The following is a 22,734-nucleotide window of genomic DNA, read 5'->3' as shown; positions in this document are numbered from 1 at the left end:
AATTTCCCCTCCTAGAACAATTCTTACCCCCCGACACCCCCCAAATTCCCCCTCCCAACACAAATCCCATCACAAATCCCCCCAAATCAACACTCCTAGCATACCTCCCCAAATGTACCCTCCTAGAACAATTCTTATCCCCTGACAACCCCCCCAAAATCCCCCCCAAAATAACCGCTCCTGGCATACCTCCCCAAATTTCCCCTCCTAGAACAATTCTTACCCCCCAAATTCCCCCTCCCAACACAAATCCCATCACAAATCCCCCCCCCCCCAAAATAACCGCTCCTGGCATACCTCCCCAAATTTCCCCTCCTAGAACAATTCTTACCCCCCAAATTCCCCCTCCCAACACAAATCCCATCACAAATCCCCCCAAATCAACACTCCTAGCATACCTCCCCAAATGTACCCTCCTAGAACAATTCTTATCCCCTAACCCCCCCCCCCAAATCCCCCCCAAAATAACCGCTCCTGGCATACCTCCCCAAATGTACCCTCCTAGAACAATTCTTATCCCCTGACACCCCCCCCCCCCAAATCGCCATTCCTGGCATACCTCCCTAAATTTCCCCTCCTAGAACAATTCTTACCCCCTGACACCCTCCCCCCCAAATCGCCACTCCTGGCATTACCCCCTAAATTTCCCCTCCTAGAACAATTCTTACCCGCTGACACCCCCCAAATTCCCCCTCCCAACACAAATCCCCCCAAATCAACACTCCTAGTATACCTCCCCAAAAGTATCCTCCTAGAACAATTCTTATCCCCTGACAACCCCCCCAAAATCCCCCCCAAAATAACCGCTCCTGGCATACCTCCCCAAATTTCCCCTCTTAGAACAATTCTTACCCCCTGACACCCCCCCCAAATTCCCCCTCCCAACACAAATCCCCCCAAATCAACATTCCTAGTATACCTCCCCAAATGTACCCTCCTAGAACAATTCTTATCCCCTGACAACCCCCCCCCCCCCCAAAATAACCGCTCCTGGCCTACCTCCCCAAATTTCCCCATCTAGAACAATTCTTAACCCTCACACTGCCCCTAATTTCCCCTTCCAACACAAACCCCCCCCCCCTCCCCCCCAAATCTCCACTCCTAGCATACCTCCCCAAATGTTCCCTCCCAGAACAATTCTTACCCCCTGACACCCCCCTTCCCAATTTCCTCTCCCAACACAAATTCCTTCACCCCCAATCTCCTCATGGTGCCCCTCCCACTCATGATACCAACAGTGCCCAGGGCAGCTCCTCCTCCTGCCCACCCCTTGTCCCGACCCTGCAAACCACTCATCAATCTTCATTTAGACAAATAATCATTGGCATTAATTGATGGCTATAGGTGAGGACCCCAGATTATTGCCAGACAAGGGGTTCAGTTACCAAAGTACCAAAAAGTACCAAAAAGTGCGTTCAGTTACTTATAAAATGCAGTATACAGAAGAGCCACCAGAGGGCGACCAACTCACAAAAATAGATTCCAGCAATATAGAAGTATGGAAAAAAAAAACTGAACCAAATACATCTTGTATGTAGTGATGGGGGGAACATCCCCCCCCCCCCCCCGGTCTGGTTCTCACCAGAACATCGGGAACAAGGAGAAAGTTCTAGCGAACATGCAAACTCTATTAAAGTCTATGGGACATGAACATGAAAAATCAAAAGTCCTCATTTTAACCACTTTAAGACCGGAGGATTTTCCTGCTTAACGTCCAGGCCACCTTTTGCAACTTGGCCCTGCATGACTTTAAATGACAATTGCGCAGTCATGCAATGCTGTACCCAAACCAAATTTACGTCCTTTTTTCCCCACAAACAGAGCTTTCTTTTGGTGGTATTTGATCACCTCTGCGCTTTTCATTTTCTGCGATATTAATAAAAAAAATAGTGAAAATTTTGCAAAAAAATTGACATTTTCTACTTTGACAGTTAAAAAATATCCAATATATTCAATTTTTGTCATATATTTAGGCCAAAACTTATTTAGCTACCTCTTTGACAAAAAAATTCTCAATGAGCGTATTTTTAACCACTTTAGGACCGGAAGATTTTACCCCATTCCTGACCAGGCCATATTTTGCAATTCGGCACTGCGTTACTTTAACTGACAATTGCGCGGTCATGCGACGCTGTACCCAAATAAAATTTATGTCCTTTTTTTCCCCCACAAATAAAGCTTTCTTTTGGTGGTATTTGATCAGCTGTACGATTTTTAATTTTGGAAAAAAAGAGCGACAATTTTGAAAAATTAAACAATATTTTTCACATTCTGATAAATAACATTCCCCTCCAAAAAATTTACCAATCAAATTTTTTTAACATTTTAGGCCAATTTGTATTGCTACATATTTTTGGTAGAAAAAAAAAAATCACAATAAGCGTATTTTGATTGGTTTGCGCAAAAGTTATCGCGTCTACAAACTAGGGGAAAGTTTTGTCATTTTCATTGTTTATTTTTTTTTATTACTAGTAATGGCGGTGATCTGCGATTTTTTTTTTTTGCGGGACTGCGACATTGCGGCGGACAGATCGGACCCCTAACTGACATTTTTGACACTTTTGGGGGGACCAGTGACATTACTACAGTAATCAGTGCTAAAAATATGCACTGTTACTGTTATAATGACACTGGCAGGGAAGGGGTTAACGCTGTTGGTGATCAAGGGGTTAAATGTATGCCTCATGCTTACTGACGTGTGTGGGGGGAGGGGGTTGTATGACACAGACACATAGATCGCAGGTTCAGCTATGCTGAATCCTGTGATCTGTCCCTGTCTGTCACAGAGAAGATCCGCCTGCTTTGTTTACATAAGCAGGCGGATCTTCTCACACTTTCCCTGACGATCGGGGAAGAGCGGCGGTGATCACCGCCTCTCCTCCCCTGGCCCGACTCTCACTGTGTCTGAATACAGCGGGTGCGAGCCTCCGGCGGCGCGCGATTGCCGCTGAGAGGGGGAGGAGTCCAGCGACGTAGGTCTACGTCGCTGGACCCAGCTGAGCCGCTCTGCTGCAGTAGCAGCAACATGAGCGGTCGGCAAGTGGTTGAAAGGCTTATATGCAAGTTATTGCCATAAAAAGTGTATGGGGGTCCGAGTACTGCCCGGGGGGACACGAATCATTGCTAAATGTTTTTTTTTTTTAAACAATCGTTTTTACAGGAGCAGTGATTTTATTAATGATGCTTAAAGTGAAACAATAAAAATGAAAAAATTCCTTTAACCACTTCCGGACCGCCCGCCGCTTCCCAGTCATTTTCCCCGCTTACCGGAACCGCCGTTAGCGGGGAAAACAATTTGGTCTCCTGTCCCCTCAGGCAGGAATTGGAGTGAGGGCAAGATGGCCCCCACCTCTACTCTATGGCCTTGGAGGACCGGAGCGAAGTCAAACATCGCTTCCTAGCAATGGTTTTAAAGAGCCCATTTTTTTTTTAATGAAAAAAAAGACTTTTATTTTTTTGAATTTTTAGTGTAGATGTGAGGTGTGAGGTCTTTTTTTGACCCCCAGATCTCACAATAAAGAGGACCTGTCCTGCTTTTTTTCCATGACAAGGGATGTTTACATTTCTTGTATGCCAATTCTGGCATTTCTCTCCTACATGAAAAAATCATCATTTTTTGCTAGAAAATTACTCAGAACCCTAAAAATGATTTATATATATTTTTAGCAGAGATCCTAGGGAATAAAAAGGAGGTCGTTGCAGTTTTTTATGTCACATGGTATTTGCGCAGTAACTTTTCAAATGCGATTATATTTGGGAAAAAAAACTTATTAATAAATTAAAAAAAACAATATTTAGGTAGGGCATTGGGTAGGGAGTGGAGACAAGGGACGGTGCTCAGAGGTGGGTAGGGGGTGGAGACAAGGGATGGTGCTTGGGGGTGGGTAGGGGGTGGAGACAAGGGACGGTGCTCGGGGGTAGGGGGGGGGAAATGGTGCTTGGGGGTGGAAGGGACAGTGCTTGGGGGAGGGTAGGGGGTAGAGACAAGGGACAGTGCTCGGAGGGTGGGTAGGGGGTGGAGACAAGGGACGGTGCTCAGGGTGGGTAGGGGCTGGAGACATGGGTTGGTGCTCGGGGGTGGAAGGGACGGTGCTCGGGGTGGGTAGGGGGTGGAAACAAGAGACGGTGCTCGGGGGTGGCTAGGGGGCGGAGACAAGGGACGGTGCTTGGGGGTGGGTAGGTGGTGGAGACAAGGGATGGTGCTCGGGGGTGGCTAGGGGGTGGAGACAAGGGACGGTGCTCAGAGGGTGGAGACAAGGGACGGTGCTCAGTGCTTGTGGGGTGGGTAGGGGGTGGAGACAAGGGACAGTGCTCAGGGATGGAGACAAGGTATGGTGCTCGGGGGTGGGTAGGGGGCGGAGACAAGGGATGACTTGGGAGAGGGGAGTTCCTGCACCTATTCTCTGAGAGTATAAGCCCTGGTTAAAGCGGTTGTAAACCCTTCCATATACCCAGTGAAGTGAGTGGGCTCAGGTGATACACAAAGATGAAACAAATCCTCCTACATAAGTTGTATCTGTTTATCTACATTCTTCTCTTTTCTCTACAGCCATTCAAAGTCCATAATTTATAAAGCTTGTCTGAGCTGTCAGAAAACAGGGGGAGGGGAGCTGCAGTTACACTCTGCAGTGCTCAGTGACAACTTGTAGGCAGGTGCAGTCTATTTTCTCCACTGCAGGTGGCACTCTTCCCCAGTGGCACTGTTGTTGGAGAGGAAGTCAAGAGTAACATGGTTCCTCTATAGTTTCCTGGGTCACTGGGGAAATCATCCTATTGGATGCTGCTGCTCCATGTGACTCGAGCAGCCATCTTGGGTCAGATAGAGCCTATTTAAGACTCTGGTTCTCAGGTATTATATGAGTTGGGTACCTGATCTGTCAGGGACATTACTGGTGATAGGGAAAGGTTCCTGACGAGGAGGGTAAGTGTAGGATCGCATCTCTATTGGTACCTTCCTTTGTTAGAGAACCTTAGTGAACAAACAGCATCATGAAGGCCAAGGAACACACCAGACAGGTCAGGGATAAAGTTGTGGAGAAGGTTAGAGCAGGGTTACATAGTTAGTGAGGTTGAAAAAAGACATCAGTCCATCCAGTTCAACCTTTGATGTGTGTGTGTGTTTATGTCAATAGTACATTGTATACCCCTGTATGTTGTACATTGTATACCCCTGTATGTTGTACATTGTATACCCCTGTATGTTGTACATTGTATACCCCTGCATGTTGTACATTGTATACCCCTGTATGTTGTACATTGTATACCCCTGTATGTTGTACATTGTATACCCCTGTATGTTGTACATTGTATACCCCTGTATGTTGTACATTGTATACCCCTGTATGTTGTGGTCTTTAAGGTGCCCATCTAATCGTTTTTTGAAACTATCGATGCTCCCTGCTGATACGACTGCTTGTAGAAGAGAGTTCCGCATCCTTACTGCTCTGACAGTAAAGAACCCCTTACGTAGTTTAAGGTTAAACCGCTTTTCTTCTAGTTTTAGTGAGTGGCCACGTGTCTTATTGTATCTCCTTTCTCTGAATAGTTTGTTCCTTATGCTAGGGTCTCCAGTACAGTATTTGTACATTGATATCATATCCCCCCTCAATCGTCTCTTCTCCAGAGAGAATAAGTTCAGTGCTTGTAGTCTTTCCTCATAGCTGACGCCCCCCCATTCCCCTAATTCTCTTTGTTGCCCTTCTCTGGACTCTCTCCAGTTCCAGCACATCCTTCCTGAGGACCGGTGCCCAGAACTGGACAGCATACTCCAGATGTGGCCGGACCAGAGTCTTGTAGAGCGGGAGAATAATCTCTTTATTTCTGGAGTGAATCCCCTTTTTTATACATCCCAGTATTCTGTTGGCTTTGCTTGCAGCGGCTTGGCATTGCATGCCACTGCCAAGCTTGTTGTCTACCAGTACCCCCAGGTCCCTTTCCATCCTAGACTCACCCAGAGGTTCCCCCCCTAGTGAGTAGCTTGCTTTCTGGTTTCTGGCACCCAAGTGCATTACTTTACATTTTCCAACATTAAACCTCATCTGCCATGTAGATACCCACCCCATTATTTTGTTCAGGTCTGCTTGTAAGGTTTCCGCATCCTGCATAGAAGATATTGGCATGCTTAGTTTAGTATCATCTGCAAATACTGAGATTGTACTAGATATCCCCTCCTCTAGATCATTTATGAATAAATTAAACAGGATTGGCCCCAGGACAGAACCTTGGGGGACCCCACCTTCCACACCTGATCAGGTGGTTAGGTTATGTAGCACTACTCCCTTGGGAGCTGCTGGTTACAGGTTCCCCTGGGTTACCCTTAGCAACGACATGACAGTTCAGCATTTTTAAAGTGCTTTGGCTCAGCCAGGAAACATTTTAGGAGCTCTGATTTTTGTAGTTTCATTGAGAACTTGGATAGGAGAAGTGGGATACTCCAACTTGTATAAACTATACATTGTTTGCTGGGACGACTAGATATTGCTGATTGTGGCAAGGCCACTGCTTCACCTTGTCACTAACGATGAAGAAGTAATTAATGAACCTATTTAGATAAGCTGTACTGTACTGCAGAACACTCTTCAGGGCCCTGCCTGGTACCCCCTTTGTTCCTATTCTTCAGGGCTTTCTAAATGGCACCCCCTTTACTGTACTTCTCTCTGTGTGAGCTAGCTCCTTGACCCCCTGACTTCACTGGAGTGGTCCCCCCTTCCTGGGCAGAAACTTAGGCAAATCTCCCAGTACTCACGGACACTGTTTTTCCCGAGAGACTCTGCCAGCAGCTCCACTGGATGTTCTGCAGCTCAGCTCCACACCTGGTTCACTAGGCCGACCGCCTAAGGCCACCTTCCTCACACACTGCAGGAGGAGAGACAGCCGTCCACCTCCTCCTGGGACTCTGCTTCCCGCCAAAGACACCCTGGCACATGTCCCCTTAGTATTTATGGTCAATCCCAGGATGCATTGCAGGAATGCCCTCCCACTGAGACTGCCATAAACCCTGATGTGTCACTGGCTGGTTTTCCTCCACTGTCCAACAAGCTCCCTCATTTGATGCAGTGGGGACACTCCCTCAGACCCAGTGAATCACACCTGGAGACATGCAACAGGCAACCTAACAGATCAGGCTCCCCTGATAAGCAGAGGGAGCAAATAAATGCATTTTCCTAGCACCTACCTAGGAGGGTGCTACAGTTATAAAATAATCTCCCAAGCTTTGAACATCTCACAGAGCGCTGTTCAATCCATCATCGGAAAATGGAAAGAGTATGGCACAACTGCAACCCTACCAAGACATGGCCGTCCACCCAAACTGACCGGCCGGACCCAGGGGAGGACTGGGCCAGGGGGCAGGGGGGCAATTGCACCCTGGGCCACTATGTTCCCCCTTAAAAAGGCTGCACTGCTTCTGCCACAGACATGCCTAAAGGATTCCTGGTGAAGAGAAGTAAAAAGTCCCTGCCACTGACATATTGAGTTTGGGATGAAGACAAGGACAGAGCGCAAAACCCCCCACCCCCCCCCCCCTCCCTCCCAGCATGGATGGTGTAAACTGTGTCTGAGCAGAGGCCGGTTCCATGCCTCACTGGAGACTCTCCTCCCTACAGCCAGCCCCAACCAAGCTGTCCCAGCTCCCTCCAACTGGCCAGGTTGGGAACGGGCATTCAGCCGGTGAGTAGAGAGTACCAGGAGCGGAGCCTCAGCCTGGAATGAGGGTCAGGAGGAGAACAGGAAGAGGGAGAGTGGGAAGGGGGCCGAGTCGCTGCTCCATGGGCCTCTGGTTTGTACTTGCCCCCTGGGCTGAAAGTTTCCAGTCTGCCCCTGGCTGGACCCCTACCAAGACATGGCCGTCCACCTAAACTGACCGGCCGTCAAGAGAGAATTCATCAGAAAAGCAGCCAAGAGGTCCATGAGAACTCTGGAGGACCTACAGAGATCCACAGCTCAGGTGGGAGAATCTGTCCACAGGACAACTATTAGTCGTGCGCTCCACAAATCTGCCCTTTATGGAAGAGTGAGAAGAAGAAAGCCATTGGGGGAAGAAAGCCATAAGAAGGCCCGTTTGCAGTTCGCAAGAAGACATGTGGGGGACACAGCAAACATGTGGAAGAAGGAGCTCTGATCAGATGACACCAAAAATTAACTTTTTGGTCTAAAAGCAAAACGCTATGTGTGGGGGAAAACTAACACTGCCCATCACCCTGAACACACCATCCCCACCGTGAAACATGGTGGTGGCAGCATCATGTTGTGGGGATGCTTTTCTTCAGCAGAGACAGGGAAGCTGATCAGAGTTGATGGGAAGATTGATGGAGCCAAATATAGGGCAATGTTAGAATAAAACCTATTTGAGTCTGCAAATACTTGAGACTGGGGCGGAGGTTCACCTTCCAGCAGGACAACGACCCGATTGGTGTTAGTGGGAGGAATGGTGCCCCATCATTGGTGTCAGTGGGAGGAATGGTGCCCCATCATTGGTGTCAGTGGGAGGAATAGTGTCCCATAATTGGTGTCAGTGGGAGGAATAGTGCCCCATCATTGGTGTCAGTGGGAGGAATAGTGCCCCATCATTGGAGTCAGTGGGAGGAATAGTTCCCCATCATTGGTGTCAGTGGGAGGAATAGTGCCCCATCATTGGTGTCAGTGGGAGGAATAGTGTCCCATCATTGGTATCAGTGGGAGGAATAGTGTCCCATCATTGGTGTCAGTGGGCAGAATAGTGTCCCATCATTGGTGTCAGTGGGAGGAATAGTGTCCCATCATTGGTATCAGTGGGAGGAATAGTGTCCCATCATTGGTGTCAGTGGGCAGAATAGTGTCCCATCATTGGTGTCAGTGGGAGGAATAGTGTCCCATCATTGGTGACAGTGGGAGGAATAGTGCCCCATCATTGGTGTCAGTGGGAGGAATAGTGTCCCATCATTGGTATCAGTGGGAGGAATAGTGTCCCATCATTGGTGTCAGTGGAAGGAATAGTGTCCCATCATTGGTGTCAGTGGGGAGGAACAGTGCTCCATCATTGGTGTCAGTGGGAGGAATAGTGCCCCATCATTGGTGTCAGTGGGAGGAATAGTGCTCCATCATTGGTATCAGTGGGAGGAATAGTGCCCCATCATTGGTGTCAGTGGGAGGAATAGTGCCCCATCATTGGTGTCAGTGGATGGAATAGTGCCCCATCATTGGTGTCAGTGGATGGAATAGTGCCCCATCATTGGTGTCAGTGGATGGAATAGTGCCCCATCATTAGTAGATTGGAGACCACTGACATAGAAGTAGTGATCGACCAATATCGTTTTTTCGTTGCCTATACCAATACCAATATTTTGCCGATCGCATATCGGTATCGGCCGATATTTTCACACATGTAAAAATGACCCAAAAAAACACAAAAATCAACAGAAATCTATAAACATGTTGATCTTTATTTATTAACATTTTTAACATTAAGTGCTCGTTCTTCACACCTTAAATGCATAAAAACTGATATGAAAACTTCAATTCCAGGGACATTTGCTTTGCATTTCACATCCTGATTGTGCATTAATGCATAAAACTGACTGCACTACAGTAACATATTGCAGTGTGTGAGTCCACTACTGCAGAAGTGCTGCAATAGTGGACTCAAGCACTGCAATATGTTACTGCAGTGCAGTCAGTGCAAAACTGCTAAAAAAAGAGCAAGGCAACAGCTACACAATGTCACAGTGGATTGGACTGGACTGGAGTCAGTGGAGGACTACCCTCTGCAGTAAGGCACTGACTGCAACTAATGCAGTTCAGTCAGTACAAAACTGCTAGAAAAAAGCTAGGCAACAGCTAGACAGTGGATTGGATTGGAGTCAGTGGACTACCTCTGCAGTAGGACCCTCACTGCAACTACAGCAGTCAGTGCAAAACTGCTAGAAAAAAGGTAGGCAACAGCTAGGCAGTGGATTGGAGTGGAGTTGAGTGGACACTACTCTTTTCAATACTCCCAGTTAAGTAGAACAATATTATACTGCAGAAAGCAGAACATTTCAGTATGTCCATGGTCACCTGTTAAAGGGCTTCTGTTTTGTTCATACAATGCTGCCACTTCATAAACATGCTCAGAAGTGGAGGACAGAGGAGCAGAGAGAGAGAGAGGTATCTAGTAGCATGGGAAGCAAGTCTTTTGTAGCGTGCCTCATTTTCTCTCCACCACTGAAGAGGACGACTTCTTCTGTCAATTACGGCTTCTTTCAAATAGTGATGAAGTTCATCATCCAGGCTCATTGTTGCAGATTCAGAAGAAATTGAATCCTCCGCATGAGGCCCCAAAAAAAAAAACACAGAAAATGTCCTGATCAATATGACGACGATGAAGCAGATTCTTTTCTGTTCGTTGACTTATTTTTGGACATTTGTTTGTTTTTTCAGCATGCTGCTCTTCATAAAAGTAGTGTTCTGGACTTTTATTTTCGGCAGGAACCTCCTGCACCTCCATATCTTCTGTCAGCCATTGTTTCGCCTTAGCCTATACATCATCAGAAGAGAAAGCACGGTTCTTGTATCGAGGATTCAAAAGACTTGCAAGCACAACATGTTTAATCTCTTCATGCTTCTCAAAACATGTATCAATCAAAGCTCTTTGGCTTGACAGACCATCATTTGAAAGTTGGAGGGTGTTGTGTGCCATGATGACGCTGAGGTTTGATATATCAGCAAGCTTCACTCCTTTAGGCATGTTTGCTCCACTGTCTCGAAGTTGCGCAAGCATCACTCGGTCTTTGTTGATTCCCCAGTCTTCAAGCATGCCTAGAAACATTTCTCTACTGTACTCAGCTGTGTGGGATCACTTTTGTATGCAACACCAATTGCCTTTTTGTCTATCCGCTGTCAATGAAGTGGCAGGTAAGAGTGAGTAGTGACTCAAACTCTGTTTGTGACCAGCAGTCCATCGTGAATGAGAGTGAGTTTCCAGCATTCTCTGGTTGCAGCATAGCCTTTACTTTGTCAACTACTTTTTGGTGTAGCTTTGCCGGCATTTTGGTTCAATAATACTTCTACACTCTTCAATGTATAGCTTGGCTCAAGTATGGACATCAACCGCTTAAATCCTGAGTCAGACACCATTGTAAATGGCTGGTTATCAATGACCATCATCTCTGTGATTACTCTGTCCAGCAGTTGGGATCTTCCATCTGAATATAGACAGTGACATCTGTTTTCTTTCACAAACATATCTGTTATTGTTGCCTGGGATAGTGGAGGAGGTATTTCAAAATCACATTGATGTTCATTTTGTTTTTTTCTGTGCTGCATGATACAATTCAATATGATGAACTATTAGATGGGCCGAAGGATTTGAGGTATTTTTGTTTTTTGCAGTTACTGATCCCATGCTTATGTTGTTTGTACATGTGTTGCACACTGCTGCTTTTCCTGGAGAAGGTTGAGACGAGAAATAGTCCCAGACCACACTTTTACTCTTTCTCTCCTCATCCATCTCCATTTAAACTTGAAAGACACAAAATAGATTAAAGAAATGGCTTGCTGAAGCTGAAGTTGCTGCTGATGCTGGCACTGGCACCCTGTTGTGGGTTGGTGGCTGACGCCTGGCAGTGTGACTGGCTTCGTGTCACTCTGTTGTGGGTGGCTTGCTTGCCGGAACACTGTGGTGGGTGGCTGGCTGGCGTCACCCTGTCAGGGTGGCTGTCTTGCAGGAACACTGTGGTGGTGCTGGCTGGCTTGATGTCACCCTGTTCTGGTTGGCTGGCTTGCAGGAACACTGTGGTGGCACTGGCAGGCCGGCTGGCTTGGTGTCACCCTGTTATGGGTGGCTGGCTGGCTTGGTGACTGGTGTCACCTTGTTATTGGTGGCTGGCTTTCAGGAACAGTCTGTGGTGGCTGGTTGAATGGCTTGGTGTCACCCTGTTATGGGTGGCAGGCTTACAGGAACACTGTGGTGGTTTGCTGGATTGGTGTCACCCTCTTATGGGTGTCTGGCTTGCAGGAACACTGTGGTGGGTGCCTGGCTTGCAGGAACACTGTGGTGGGTGGCTGGCTTTCAGGAACAGTCTCTGTGGTGCCTGGTTGGCTTGCTTGGTGTCACCCTGTTATGGGTGGCTGGCTTGCAGGAACACTGTGGTGAGTGGCTGGCTTGCAGGAACACTGTGGTGGGTGGCTGGCTTGCTGGAACACTGTGGTGGGTGGCTGGCTTGGGGTCACCCTGTTGTGCGGGTGGCTGGCTTGGTGTCACTCTCTTATAGGTGGCTGGCTTGCAGGAACCCTGTGGTGGGTGGCTGGCTTGCAGGAACACTGTGGTGGGTGGCTGGCTTTCAGGAACAGTCTCTGTGGTGCCTGGTTGGCTTGCTTATTGTCACCCTGTTATGGGTGGCTGGCTTGCAGGAACACTGTGGTGAGTGGCTGGCTTGTAGGAACACTGTGGTGAGTGGCTGGCTTGCTGGAACACTGTGGTGGGTGGCTGGCTTGGGGTCACCCTGTTGTGCGGGTGGCTGGCTTGGTGTCACTCTCTTATAGGTGGCTGGCTTGCAGGAACCCTGTGGTGGGTGGCTGGCTTGCAGGAACACTGTGGTGAGTGGCTGGCTTGCAGGAACAGTTTCTGTGGTGCCTGGTTGGCTTGCTTGGTGTCACCCTGTTATGGGTGGCTGGCTTGCAGGAACACTGTGGTGGGTGGCTGGCTTGCAGGAACACTGTGGTGGGTGGCTGGCTTGGGGTCACCCTGTTGTGCGGGTGGCTGGCTTGGTGTCACTCTCTTATGGGTGGCTGGCTTGCAGGAACCCTGTGGTGGGTGGCTGGCTTGCAGGAACGCTGTGGTGAGTGGCTGGCTTGCAGGAACAGTCTCTGTGCTGCCTGGTTGGCTTGCTTGGTGTCACCCTGTTATGGGTGGCTGGCTTGCAGGAACACTGTGGTGGCTGGCTGGATTGGTGTCACCCTCTTTTGGGTGGCTGGCTTGCAGGAACAGTCTCTGTGGTGCCTGGTTGGCTTGCTTGGTGTCACCCTGTTATGGGTGGCTGGCTTGCAGGAACACTGTGGTGAGTGGCTGGCTTGCAGGAACACTGTGGTGGGTGGCTGGCTTGCTGGAACACTGTGGTGGGTGGCTGGCTTGGGGTCACCCTGTTGTGCGGGTGGCTGGCTTGGTGTCACTCTCTTATAGGTGGCTGGCTTGCAGGAACCCTGTGGTGGGTGGCTGGCTTGCAGGAACACTGTGGTGGGTGGCTGGCTTTCAGGAACAGTCTCTGTGGTGCCTGGTTGGCTTGCTTATTGTCACCCTGTTATGGGTGGCTGGCTTGCAGGAACACTGTGGTGAGTGGCTGGCTTGTAGGAACACTGTGGTGAGTGGCTGGCTTGCTGGAACACTGTGGTGGGTGGCTGGCTTGGGGTCACCCTGTTGTGCGGGTGGCTGGCTTGGTGTCACTCTCTTATAGGTGGCTGGCTTGCAGGAACCCTGTGGTGGGTGGCTGGCTTGCAGGAACACTGTGGTGAGTGGCTGGCTTGCAGGAACAGTTTCTGTGGTGCCTGGTTGGCTTGCTTGGTGTCACCCTGTTATGGGTGGCTGGCTTGCAGGAACACTGTGGTGGGTGGCTGGCTTGCAGGAACACTGTGGTGGGTGGCTGGCTTGGGGTCACCCTGTTGTGCGGGTGGCTGGCTTGGTGTCACTCTCTTATGGGTGGCTGGCTTGCAGGAACCCTGTGGTGGGTGGCTGGCTTGCAGGAACACTGTGGTGAGTGGCTGGCTTGCAGGAACAGTCTCTGTGCTGCCTGGTTGGCTTGCTTGGTGTCACCCTGTTATGGGTGGCTGGCTTGCAGGAACACTGTGGTGGCTGGCTGGATTGGTGTCACCCTCTTTTGGGTGGCTGGCTTGCAGGAACACTGTGGTGGGTGGCTGGATTGGTGTCACCTTCTTATGGGTGGCTGGCTTGCAGGAACACTGGTGGGTGCCTGGCTTGCAGGAACACTGTGGTTGGTAGGTGGCTGGCTTTCAGGAACAGTCTCTGTGGTGCCTGGTTGGCTTGCTTGCAGGAACACTGTGGTGGGTGACTGGCTTGCAGGAACACTGTGGTGGGTGACTGGCTTGCAGGAACACTGTGGTGGGTGGCTGGCCTGCTGGAACACTGTGGTGGGTGGCTGGCTTGCAGGAACACTGTGGTGGTGGGGCTGGCTTGGGGTTACCCGGTTGTGTGGGTGGCTGGCTTGGTGTCACTCACTCACCCTGGCCTTTTGTGGCAGGTGGCTGCTGGCTTGCTGGAACACTGGTTACGGTGGCAGGTGGCTGGCTTGGTGTCATCTGGGTGGCTGGTTGCTTGCTCGCTTTAGCTGGCACCCTGTTGTGGTGGGTGGCTGTGGCCAGGGCCTGTGGGTGGATGGATGGCTGGCAGCATGACCAGCCCGGACTGCAGCTGGTTGTAACACGAGGCTGTGGGAGGCGGTCTTAAGTGCAGTGCATGCGGGGAAATGGCGTCTAGTATGGGCCGCGCAGGCATGGAAGCAGTGGCGTAGCGTGGGGGGAGCAGGGGGGGGGGGCGGCCGCACCGGGCGCAAAATCTGGTGGGGCGCATCCGCAGTGTCACTCTGTCTGTCTGACTCTGACATACACAGTTCACACACTGTCTGCGGCTGCCTCCATCTTTAGGCTGGGAGATGTCCAGCGTGGCCACCCTATGGCTGAAAATGGCGGGGTGGGGCGGGGCTGGACTGGACTGTGCCTCACCTGTCCATTGGTGTAGGGTGGGGTGGCATTGCAAGCCAAGCCCTGCCTATGCCGCCTCTCCTCACTGCTCAGTCAACTTTGCAGCGAGTGAGTCAACAGCCTGGCGCTGTCACAGAGTGGGTTTTTTTTATTTTAATCACCTGATTAGAGCCAGAGGCTCTAATAGGCTTAAAAAAAGGGTGGACCCGGGGCACAGAGCAGTGCGCCCCGAGCCCACCCATTGTGTGACAATAGCGAATGAAAATTCGCTATTGTCACACGGATCCTCCTCCTGGCCAATCAGGAAGCGGATCCGAGACCCACTTCCTGATTTGCCGAAAGGCGAACGCATGCCATTGGCTGAGGAGGAGGCGGGAGGACTTGAGGAGACGCGGTGGACTCAGGAGAAGCCGCCGCTGCAGGTAAGTCTCTCTGCATTGAAGGGGCACACTGGTCTGTCTGCATTGAAAGGGGGCACGCTGGTCATTCTGCATTGAAAGGGGGCACGCTGGTCATTCTGCATTGAATGGGGGCACGCTGGTCATTCTGCATTGAAAGGGGGCAAGCTGGTCTCTCTGCATTGAATGGGGGCACGCTGGTCATTCTGCATTGAAAGGGGGCACGCTGGTCTCTCTGTATTGAAAGGGGGCACGCTGGTCATTCTGCATTGAAAGGGGGCACGCTGGTCATTCTGCATTGAAAGGGGGCACGCTGGTCTCTCTGCAATGAAAGGGGGCATGCTGGTCATTCTGCGTTGAATGGGGGCACGCTGATCTCTCTGCATTGAATGGGGGCACGCTGATCTCTCTGCATTGAATGGGGGCACGCTGGTCATTCTGCATTGAAAGGGGGTACGCTGTTCTCTCTGCATTGAAAGGGGGCATGCTGGTCATTCAAACTTGTATTTAGATGCATTTTACTTTAATTACATCAGCATTTTCATAACAAACAATACATGTGCTTAGAGGATAAGGGTTTCTTTAACTAATCTAGTGGAAGAGACTCGAGTGCTAAAATCCCGCAGGTTAGGGGGCGCAAATTACTTGCCTTGCCCCGGGTGCTGACAACCCATGCTACGCCACTGCATGGGAGGCGGTGTTAGAAGGCAGAACGCGTGCGCGCAACATATGGAATGACGTCATGAAAATATCGTCAATATCGGTAAATCAAAAGGCCGATTCCGATATATCGGGGAAAGTGCATATCGGCCCTCAATATATCGGTGTTGCCGATAATCGGTCGATCTCTACATAGAAGTTAAAAAAACGCATTGCAGCCCATGCATGTGGGGTAGATGAAAAATAACACACGCTTTGTGATTTGAACAAGCCCCTTATAAACTGGAAACATTAAAAACAAATTTAAAAAATGCACTGCAGCTCATGCTCTCATTGCACACCAGCGCATACACGTTATATACAGCAATAATGCTTGCTGTACGCATTGCAGCATGCGCTCTCATTGGACACCAACACATGTGCATTATAAGCAGGATATAACGCACGCTTTGTGGTTCAAACAAACCCCTATAATCTGGAAACATATATAAGGGAGGAAAAAAACGCACTGCAGCGCACCCGCATTATACGCACAATAACGCATGCTTTTTGGTTCGAACAAACCAGTTATAGTCTGAAAACATAAAGAAAGGGAAAAAAAAAGGCATTGCAGCACTTGCGCGTTATAAGCATTATAACGCACGCGTTGTGATTTGAACAAGCCTCTATAAACGTAAAAAAGAAAATGCGGAAAAAACGCACTGCAGCCCACCCTCTGATTGCACAGCGGCGTACGCACATGATGTGCACAATAACGCACTCTGCGCGGTTCTGGAAACATTGAAGATATAATTGCGTCAGGGAGAAACGATGGGATAATCCCAACCTGTGTGGCCGTTTTGCCGCCGTTTTTATTGATTCAATGTTTTTCTCTTTTCACCAAACCATCTGTTACAATGTAGCATGCCGTGATTTGCATCTTGGAACAAAAGCGTCATACCAGAGAGCTTCCAGCAGGTGGCAGTACAATTCCTGCTACAGTACTGACATCTCCATTCAGAAAGGGGGGGCTCATGCTGCCAGGCTGACAGCAAATCACAGCGCCTGTGTGTCCCCCCCCCCTCCCCTCCCTGGAAGGCCAGAGCTGGTTGGATCAGCCGCACGGAGATGTCTGTGAGCTGGGAATCAGGATCAGCCCCACTCTTTTCAGTGTCTCCTGTCTCTGATCAGATGCTCAGCACTGCCTTCCCCCCTGACCAATGCGGCAGATCTGTGCTGCCCTGCACCTCCAGCAACCACTGACAGCTCAGGGGGGGCAGCCGCATCAGGGGGGGCGCCGCACGTCTCTCCGGTAGACCGTCTTCCCCCATCAGCCCTTATCCTAAGGGAAGACCACCCCTCCCTCCATCAGCTTCAGCATCACGGAGGTACCAAGACCCTCGTCTGACAAAAGCTGGGCAACCCCCCCTTCCGTTCTCCCCCCCTCACCATTAACACGCTCCCTGCCTGGATTGCACTACAAAGGCTGGATCGTCCAAAGCTGGTTACGGATTCCTCACCTCCCCCTTATCTAGGTGGGTCCTCTTTTATCCAAAGACCAATGGCTCATTCTGTGTAAACGCAGCCTCGGTCCACCCCCCCCACCAAAGATCGAGGCTTGGCGATCTTCATCAACGCTGCTTGCCCTTAGTATTTTCCAATGAGCAAAACAAGGACAGATCAATATAAGATTTGTTGTTGAAGGTTGGAGCGATCTCCATCTACATTCCATTTTATCCCTGGCAACATCGAACCCCCCCCTTCCCCTCCAGCTATCTGCAGTCACATCACAACGAAGACCACCGTGCAGCTAATACCATCACCCACCCTCCTCAACATCACAGGAGATCCTCGGCTAATGAATCAGCTGGCTAATTGAATTATTTCTTTTGAGCGGACTTTCATTGGTGGGGGGGGTGGGGGGGGGAGGTTGGCGAGACCACTGAGCTCTTGTTTACCAGCGTGCCATATTCGTGGGGAGAGAAAGCTGCATGTGTCCTGCAATGCAGGCAACAAAGGACTGCCAGTTTCATTCCTCCGCTGGTAATTAATTCTCCCCCGAGCAGATTGGATCTTTATTGGACTAATTGCTTTTCTCCGAGGTCGCTCAGACTCCTCCCAGTCCTCGTTTTTTTTTTTTCTGGTGAAGATCTCCGTTGAGCATGGGCACGGTCCTCTCCCTGTCTCCGGGTTCCCGGAAAGCCAGCCTCTATGACGATGGCTCGGGGTCCCTGGCGCATTACACCAGTGTCAGCAAGGGCAGCGGGCAGAAGCCCGATAAGGCTTTAAAGCGGCACTCCATGTTCATCCCTGCCCTGACCTGGAAAAGGCTGGTGGCTTCGACCAAAAAGAAGACCTCAAGGAAGGGAACCACCAACAGCAATTACCAGAAGGACGTTGCCCATTTGAACCACGAGAATGTGAAAAAATCCTTATCCTGTGCCAACCTCTCCAGCTTTGACAACCAGCCTCTTGCCCCGCTCACATCCAAGCAGATATCCTCCATCAAGAAGGTCTCCAGCACCACTGGTGGCAGCTCTCCAAAGAGGGTTATAGTCCAAGCCTCCACCGGCGAACTACTCAAATGCCTTGGGGAATTCCTTTGTAGAAGGTGCTACCGGCTGAAACATTTGTCACCGACCGACCCGATTCTATGGCTGCGCAGCGTGGACCGCTCCTTGCTACTTCAAGGCTGGCAAGACCAGGCCTTCGTCACTCCCGCCAATGTGGTGTTTGTCTACTTGCTTTGCAGGGATGTCATTGACGGGGACTCTGTGGCCACTGAACATGACTTGCAAGCCACTCTGCTGACCTGCCTGTATCTCTCCTACTCTTACATGGGCAACGAGATATCTTACCCTCTCAAGCCTTTCCTGGTGGAAACCGGCAAAGATGCCTTTTGGGACCGATGTCTTTGCATCATTGATGCCATGAGTGCCAAGATGCTGAGAATTAACGCTGACCCACACTACTTCACCCAGGTGTTCGCTGACCTAAAAAACGAGGGCAACCGCGATGAGTTTTCCAGAGTATTAGACCGGTGACTGTCCATGGAGAGACCAGGTCCAGCTCTTTCACAGCACTTGAAGGCCAGATCCTACACGTAATGTTTTGCTGGCCAACTTTGATCCAGTAGCCAAAAAAAAAAAGAAAGAAAACAAAATGGGACCACATTCAACCTTTTGTGCATTGCCTACGTTGAGCCGTGGTGGAAATTCGAGGCATCTTGGCCACCATTCAACGTGCATCTTTTATTTTTTAGGCCAAAAAGTGCCTGGCGCTCACCACCTCTTTTTCCCTCTAGTGTTCTCCGAGGATTGCACGTTGTTTTTTTTGTTTTTTTCTCACTACACCTTGGTAGTGGCTGCTCATACTCATTCCAAAGCGAAGCAATCCCCAAACGTTTCCTACTTTTTTCTGTAAAAATGTACAATAAAGGAAGCCGAGTTGGCCAGTTAACGTCAAGACCCTGCAATCCCATCTTCTCCATCCGGCCAATTATGGTTGGAGTCAGCAGGATTAAAGAGAGGCGGCTGAGGCTGTCGGATTATTATTACGGGGGGGCCTTGTTGGACTTCCTCGGTTCCTTTTGCATCCATGAATGTGACAATAGACATGGGTTAGACTTTGGTTTAGTAACGCCACATTGGTAACGATACCTCTGCTTTATTGCTCATTTTTGATGTGGGGTACCACCACCAATACGTTTCGTCCTGACAAGTTGCTATGGGATCCATGACACTGATCTGATAGGAGAGCGTTGCAGTCCAGTCATGCAGATTACGAGAACAATTTTGCATTCTGCTGAAATTGGGTCATTTTCTTTTTTATTTTTGGCAGTCAGGAAATCCCCTGCTGAGTGATTTATTTATGATAGGGACCTTGTCAGGGGTTTATCTTTGGCAAAGACTTGTTTTTAAATCTGTTATATTGCTAGATAGAGCGCAATTGCTGCAGGCCATGCCAAATGTGCCCTCGGTTCCATGGAGGCTGCCACTAGCGATGCTTGCTGGGGGAGGGGGAGGGGGGGTTAATGTTATTTAAAAAGGTGAAATCTCATGATACCGGCCTTGTTCTATGTGTGTTTAAAGGGAAGTTTCGCATTTGTGCTGACGCAGGGCTCAGACGGTATAGCCTACTAACCTGTTCCCAGGGATTATTTCGCTCTGGGGGGGGGGCGGGAGAGGGGGGGGGGGTCTCCTGGGGTTAGCACACTGAGCTGGATTTACATTTAATGAGAAATAGATTGGTGTACGGGCGGAGTGTGACGGGCAGCTCACATGGCTTGTCCGCTGTATTACACGGATTACACTCCCCCCCCCCCCCGCACCCAGTGTCACCGTCATGTAGGGGACACTTTGATTTACTAAAGCTGGTGCGTTCAGAATCTGGTGCAGCTGTGCATGGTAGCCAATCAGCTTCTAATTTCAGCTTCTTCAACCAAGCTTTGACGATAAAACCTGGAAGCTGATTGGTTTCAATGCACAGCTGCACCAGATTGTGCAGCCTCTGGCTTTAGTAAATACCCCCCCCCCCCTTAGTATCTCTGCGGAGAGGAACACTGGCTTATTTTACATGCGGGTACACGGCTCTCTCCATACTTCATTCTACTACGGCTGGCTGGAACAAAGAAGGAGATTGTTCCGCTGCTTCCCATCGCTCCCTCCCCGCGTCCTCTTCTCTTCCTCTTTGTCATTTCTCTCTTTTCACTATTCTATTCTATATCACTTCTCTCCTCCAGGAACCTGGGGGTCTCTTCTGCATTTCTTCCATCTCTCCTCTATTATCCCCCCCCCCCCAATTCTCTATTCCCCCCATTACTCCCTCCTTATTGTCCTTCTATTCCTCTCTTCCTATGCACAGTGTATCATTCCCTCCCTCTTCTCTCATTCCAATGGCGGCCGTACACAGACCCATTTTATATATGGTTGTATTATCAATCGATTTACTTCCAATTGGAAGATCAAAAAGTATCAATACATTTAACCATTCCATCGACCGATCAGCTTTCCAAAGATTGGATTTGCTGTCTGGACTGATCAGAATAATTTCAATGAAATCGATCAGTTCTGCTCGAAATTCGATCAATAACACAGTATGTGTCTTTTCGACAATTCATAGATTCATAGATCCCGAATTCTCAGAGTCTGTGAAGAATTCTTCCATCAGATTGTTAGGTGTGTGACCACCATAAGCGTCTCTTTATCTCTCTCATTCTCCCCCTTATTCTTCATCCCTCTCTCTTTCTCCCTCCATTCCTTCCTTCCTTCTTCTCTCTCCTTCCTATTCCCTTCCTTCCTTCCCTCCCTTTCTTCTTGTCCCTCTCTTCCTTCTTCTCTCTCCTTCCTATTCTCTTCCTTCCTTCTTCTCCCTCCCTTCCTTCCATTTTTCCTTCTTCCTCTCCTTCTTACTCCCTTCCACCCTTCTTTTCTCTCCTTCCTTCCTTCTTCTCCCACCCTCTCTCTCTCCTCTATTCCTTCCTTCCTTATTTCCATCCTCCTTCTCTCTCCCTTCCTCTCCTCTTAACTATCTTCCTTCCTTCCTTCCTTCCTTCCTTCCTTCCTTCCTTCCTTCCTTCCTTCCTTCCTTCCTTCCTTCCTTCCTTCCTTCCTTCCCTCTTTATTCCTCTTCTTTTCTCCCTTCCTTCCTTCAATTCCTTTTTCTTCTCTCTCCTTCTTACTCCCTTCCACTCTCCCTCTCTTCCTACCTTTCTTTCCTCTTTCTCCTCTCTCCCTTCCTCCCCTTTCATCTCTCTTCCTTCCTTCCTTCCTTCCTTCCTTCCTTCCTTCCTTCCTTCCTTCCTTCCATCCTCTCTTCTTCTCCCTCCCTTCCTTCAATTCTTTATTTTTCTCTCCACTTCTCCCTTCCTTCCTCTCCTCTCCTCTTCCCCTTCCACCCTCTCACTTATTTTCTCTCTTCCTTCCTTCATTCCTTCTTACCTTCCCTTTATTTCTTCCATCCTCCCTCTCCTTTTCTCTCTTTTATCTCTCTTCCTTCCTTCCTGTCTCTTTCTTCCTTTGTTTGTTCCTTCCTTCATTCCTCTCTTCTTCTTCTCCATTCCTCCCTTCAATTTTTTTCTCTCCCCCTTCTTCCTTCCTTCCTTCCTTCCTTCCTTCCTTCCTTCCTTCCTTCCTTCCTTCCTTCCTTCCTTCCTTCCTTCCTTCCTTCCTTCCTTCCTTCCTTCCTTCCTCCCTCCCTCCCTCCCTTCCTCTCTCCCTCTCCCTCCCCTCTTCTCCTAGCATCTCTCTCTCTCCCTCATTTTCTCCCCTTCTATCATTCTCCCTCTTTCTCATTCACTTCCTTCATCCATCCCCCTCTCTCCTTTTTCATTCCCCCCCCACCCTTTCTCTTTTTTCTACCCCCCCATCTCTCTCTCTCTCTGTCTCTCATCCATTCCCTCTCTCTTCATTTTTCATACCCCCCCCCCCCCCCACACACACACACACACTTCTCATCCATTGTTGATGCCGGTCCCCATTAAAAGGAATGAGCTCATTGGTTTTGGTAAAGTGCATGCTCTGGGGGGGGGGGGGGGGGGGCTGGGGGTCTCTCCTCCTCATTCCGTTATGACTCTGTGACTCACTTACCTGGAACAAGCATGTGGTGCATATCAAGTGTCAGGGTGATGCCCAGGAGTTGCACCTTTAGAAGCCGGCTGGCAGTGGGTTCTGTCATACTTCTGTTAAAGATTCATTACTTGATGATTGATGCCCCACTAGAGGCGATTGTTGTGAAGGACATGGACACTGCACAGGGTGGGAGGTGATGAGGAATTTTCACAGCACATTGCATTGTATTTTGCACACATCTCTATATACCTGTCAGTATTCCTGCTCTGGGCGCTGTGACCAGCACTGATTTGCCTGCCAGGAATGGTATGGACACCCCATGGGCATTCTCATGGGCACCATGATCCACGTCCATACCGGGTTTGCAGTAATACCCCCCCTGAGAACAAACACTGGCAGGCACAATGTACAACAACTGGAGCAGGGGGTGCCTGCTGTCCTTATCAACCAATCAGATTCCA

General features: G+C 49.5%; 1 protein-coding gene and 1 long non-coding RNA gene across 2 annotated transcripts in view; one reads left to right on the top strand and one right to left on the bottom strand.

The window, feature by feature from the left end:
• Positions 1 to 1,268: 1,268 nt before the first annotated feature.
• The window catches only part of LOC309556750, a 489,144-nt gene continuing 467,678 nt past the window's right edge, over positions 1,269 to 22,734 (bottom strand). The window contains exon 3 of the long non-coding RNA XR_014225331.1: positions 1,269 to 1,281. This is a non-coding gene — a long non-coding RNA (uncharacterized lncRNA). The remainder of the gene's footprint in view (positions 1,282 to 22,734) is intronic.
• On the top strand, positions 16,850 to 19,882 carry LOC309556703 (cyclin-dependent kinase 5 activator 1-like). The gene has a single exon (XM_082259169.1). It carries the CDS (start codon positions 17,867 to 17,869, stop codon positions 18,746 to 18,748), a length of 882 nt encoding a protein of 293 aa, XP_082115295.1. The 5' UTR covers positions 16,850 to 17,866; the 3' UTR covers positions 18,749 to 19,882.

This window comes from Pelophylax lessonae (assembly GCF_965119305.1).
Source record: "Pelophylax lessonae genome assembly, chromosome: 5".
Lineage (NCBI taxonomy): Eukaryota > Metazoa > Chordata > Amphibia > Anura > Ranidae > Pelophylax > Pelophylax lessonae.
The sequence above is the reverse complement of the archived record's forward strand: the minus strand, read 5'-3'. Positions and strand labels throughout refer to the sequence as shown.

Coding starts and splice junctions, on each gene's coding strand:
- LOC309556703 (XM_082259169.1), top strand. CDS start 17,867: ATGGGCACGGTCCTCTCCCTGTCTCCGGGTTCCCGGAAAGCCAGCCTC.